We start from the raw sequence: 5,000 nt of genomic DNA on the forward strand, positions 1-5,000 counted from the left end.
TTATATATATATACTATTATTTATATATATATATATATATAATGCTTATATATAAAGCACCCTCATAAACACACTCACACACACACACACAACACACACACACACACTCACACACACACATATACAATTATATATACACTCACTATAGTTTTATATATAGATATATATATATATATATATATATATATATATATATTATAATATAATATATATGGCGATATAATATATATAAATATATACGTATATATAATATTATATATATAATATATATATATATTATATTTATAATAGATATGTAATATATTATTATATATATATATATAATATAATATATATATATATATATATATATATATATGTATATATATATATATTTAGATACATACAAAACAAAGTTACACACACACACACAACACATACACCACAGCGCCACACACACACACAACACACACATCACACACCCAATCACACACACATACGCAACACACACGAACACAAACCCACACATACTCACACAGACACAATCACACATATATGTTTATATATTATAAAATATATACTGTTTACATATTAAAGGTATTTGTATATAATAATATATATATATATAGATATATATATATATAATATATAATATAGATATACATAATAAATATACATAATTTAATAACTGTATATATATATATATATAGATTATATATATAATAATATACATAATATAAATATATTATATATTATATATATATAATAAATATAAGTATATAATATATATATATAGTATTATAAAATAGTATATATATATATATATAATGCCATTGCACATAAACACTACCAGTAGTATCTATAGTTATGAAAAAATTCTGATTATACACTTTTTTTAAAATAAACCGTTTCAGAAGCTCCTGATATGATTATGGAAAACAGTTGAATGTGTATAATAAAATAAAAGATTATAGTGTTGACTCTGGGAGAATACTTTTTAAGAATCTGAGTCTACAGTCAAATGTCAAATGTCACGTATTGTGATATATGGTGATATACATGAAGAAAGAACATTAACTTCGGAAGAAATAACTCGAAATTTGTAGCATATGTACTTCATAAAAATTATACGGGATATTTTAGTAAATGTCGAGTTAAAATTGTCATTCTTCTCGATTGGTGAAAAAAGTCTTAGGAGTAGAAACGAAAGTTTCATCTGTCTCCGCGGGAAAACTGCCTGTGTTGCATTCATTCCCTTTCATATTAATTTTATCTATGACTGTTATCGCTGCTTTGCTAATTGTCTCTGCTCTTTGATCTTATTTATCAACTTCCCCACATAATCCTTCTTAAAGTTAATCAATCAAGGGGAAGCATTATCACTCTCATGTTAATTTGGCTTGGTTAGAAAGGGGGAGGAGCTAAGTTCAGTCGCAACAGCTAGCCAATCAGGACACTGTATGCAATGCTAAGTCTGGCTGTCTGGGGAATTACTTTCTATATATATATATCACTCGGTTCTATTATCAAAACTAAATTGAAAATTCTACTCTATCATCTACGGTGTTTTACAGCATCAGCATTTCTCAGAAAACTCTTTAATATTTTTTTTTCTGTTTCACATCTACACATAAAAAACTATATAAAGTTCACTTTTATTTAATCATCGTCATCCTCCTCCTTTACCTCTTTTTCCTCCCCCTACTCCTCTACATCCTCCCTACCCTCCTCCTCCTCCCTCCCCCCCTCCTCCTCCTCTACATCCTCCCTACCCTCCTCCTCCTCCCTCCCCCCTCCTCCTCCTCCCTCCCCCCCCCTCCTCCCTCCTCCCTCCCCCCTCCTCCTTCCTCGTGGACCTCCTATCTTCCTCTTTTCCTCTCTTATCCCTCCGTTCCTCTGCCTCCTTCTCTGCTACCTACTCCTACTTCTCTCCCTATGGCTCTCCTCTCCTCCTCATTGCGAACTTAGAGTGGGACACTAAATAAAAATCAAGTCCTCCTCATCATCGTCGTCGCATCATCATCATCCCCATCTTCTCTCTCCTCCGCCTCCTCTCTCTCCTTCACCTCCACGCCGTCCCTCCTCCGTATCTCAATATCTAACTTTCTTTCCTCCTCCTTCTCATTATCCTCCTCCTCTTCCTCCTTAACCTCCACCTCCTCCTCCTCCTCCTCCTCCTCCTCCTCCTCCACCTCCACCTCCTCATCCTCATCATCATTTCCGTTCTTCGCTTTATTCCTAAACTCGCCAAAAGGAACCTGTCTTGGAAACTGCCAGAAAATGAGAATTCAATATTCATGAATGAAAAAAAACGATGATTATCTCGTGGGAAAGTTTGTAATTGACATAAACTTTTTTTTCCCGTAATTGCTTTTGGCGTCACTTTTATGCGTAAAACATTATGACGAGATCATTAGCCGTGATTTTCTGTTCCTCGGCATTAATGAACAATGATTATGTCGTTACCTCGAGGGCCAATTTCCCGTCTTTATGGAAGCGGTTTGTGCGTCTGTGTGTGTGTGCCGTTTCTGATGTAGACGATATTTAGAAATCATCATCCTTTACTCTCTCTCGCATCTCTCCCTCTTCTCTCGTCTCTCAGATTTATTATATATATTATAAAATATATAATATTGTACTTTATATATATATATATTAAATATATAATATATACTATATATATACATGATACATATGTACCAGTATAATGTATATCCATATGATGTCAAATATATAATATATATATATAACGCGATATATATACATATGTACATATCTATGTTGATACACATATATATTAGATCGTATTATATATATATCAATATACTTTTAGTATTACATACATATAAGACATATATATATATATATATATTAATATATATATAGATATACAAACATGATATACATATCTCTTATCTTCGTTCCGCATATATATATATTATACCTTACATACATACATAACCTACATACAACAACACACACACACACACACACACACACACCACCACACACACACACTAAGCACACACACACCACACACACACACACACACACACACATACTTCGTAATTTTATTCTATATATATATATCTTAAATATATATATATATAGATATATATGTAATATGTATGAAAGTAAATAATAACGGTAGATACACACACACACACATAACACACACACACACACCACACGACACGACGCACACATCACACACACCACACACCACATACCATTATATATTATATATAATAAGGTGTGTATATATATATGTATATATATCTATAGAATATAATATATATATTATATTGTCTATATATATATATAATTTATAATATAATAATATATATACACCATTATAAGTATCTGTATATACATATATATCTATATAGAATAATATATATATAATATATTTTATATAGATTACGAATATAATATGTGATGTATGGAGTAGTAGTTATATATAACGATATATATTATATATATTATATGATATATATTATAGAACTATATATATTACATAATATTTATATTTATATAGATATATACTAATAATTTATATATGTAGATATAATATATGATATATTACTATATATATAATTATATGTCATATCCTATATACTGATACTTATACATAATATTATATAGATAGATTAACTTATATATCTATATATATATATAAGATATAATTAATATATATATAATATATAGATAATATTATAATATATATATATATATATATTAAATGCATTATCCAATAACACGCTCTACGCAGAGACAAAGCCTCACCCTGAGAAGGTGGAGTTCGCCCGTCTTGGAGTTGATGGCGAAGAAGGCCTGGGCGGGGGGGTAGCCGTCCACCCCGTCCCCCCGCACCGTGTACAGGAGACCCTGGTGGTCCATCGCGTCTCGGTCCGTCGCCTCCACCTAGAGGGGAGGAAAGGGAGGGGGTAGGGGGTGAGATGGGGGTTTGTGAGGAGGGGGAGGGGGTTGGTGGTGGGCGGAGGGTGGAGGGGAAGGGAGGGAGGGTTGGTGGAGGGGGAAGGGGAAGGGTGGGAGGAGAGGGAGGGGGGTAAGAAGGAGGTTTGTGAGTAGGGGGCGAGTGGTGGGGGGGAGAGGGGGGGTAAAAAGGGATTGGTAGAGGAGGAGGAGAGTGGAGGGTGAGGTTGGAGGGGAAGGGGGAGAGTGGAAGACGAGGGTGAAAGGAAGGGGGGTGGGGAGGGAGAGGGAGGGAGAGGGAGGGAGAGAGGGAGGGAGGGGAGGACGAATGGAAAGAGAGAAATGAAGGGAACAATATTAGTGGGTAGGGGCGAGGATAAAGAGAAAATAGAGGAAAGAGAAGCGAGAAGTGGGAAGGGCGAGGGGGGAGGAGGAGGGAGGGACAAAGGGACAGGGGTAATGATGGAGGTGGGAGGGGAGTGAAGAGAGGAGGGAAGGAGAACAGAAGGGAAGAGGAGACGTGGAGGATAAAGAGAGATAGATAGATAGATAGATAGATAGAGAGAGAGAGAAAGAGAGAATAGGCGATGGAAGGGATGAGGGTCGAAGTAGAAAAAAAAATCATAATTATCTGTGAATAGGATTATAACAATAAATGGTATATTTGCACACAAAGATGTTGGTTCTGATGAATAGTAGTTGTGTGACTAGTAAAAATTAGCATAATAGTAATAGTAATATTAGTGATTATAATGATAAGGATCAGAGCAATAAGGATAAAGGTATTACAATAACTATTACTAACATTGAAAGCAATGATAATTATAACTACATGATAACAAAATTACTTACAATCACAATAGTAGCAACAGCAATAACAAAAAGCGATATATATATAAACAAAAATGATGATAGTAATAGTAATGATACTAATAATAATAATGATAATAATTATATTAATCGTAATAATCATAATGATAATGATGACAACAATGGTAATAAAAGGAATTATCATTATTCTTATCATCATGAGTATATTAGTTATGACAAACAAACAGAAAAATCATAATGATGATTATGATGAC

General features: G+C 33.4%; 1 protein-coding gene across 1 annotated transcript in view; it reads right to left on the minus strand.

The window, feature by feature from the left end:
• The window catches only part of LOC122246453 (putative neural-cadherin 2), a 754,989-nt gene that overhangs the window by 103,860 nt on the left and 646,129 nt on the right, over positions 1–5,000 (minus strand). The window contains exon 7 of the mRNA XM_086551322.1: positions 3,766–3,903. Coding sequence (XP_086407448.1) covers positions 3,766–3,903 — 138 coding nt within the window. The remainder of the gene's footprint in view (positions 1–3,765; positions 3,904–5,000) is intronic.

This window comes from Penaeus japonicus, unplaced genomic scaffold (assembly GCF_977035675.1).
Source record: "Penaeus japonicus unplaced genomic scaffold, GWHDUDI00000001_assembly GWHDUDI00000025, whole genome shotgun sequence".
Classification (NCBI taxonomy): domain Eukaryota; kingdom Metazoa; phylum Arthropoda; class Malacostraca; order Decapoda; family Penaeidae; genus Penaeus; species Penaeus japonicus.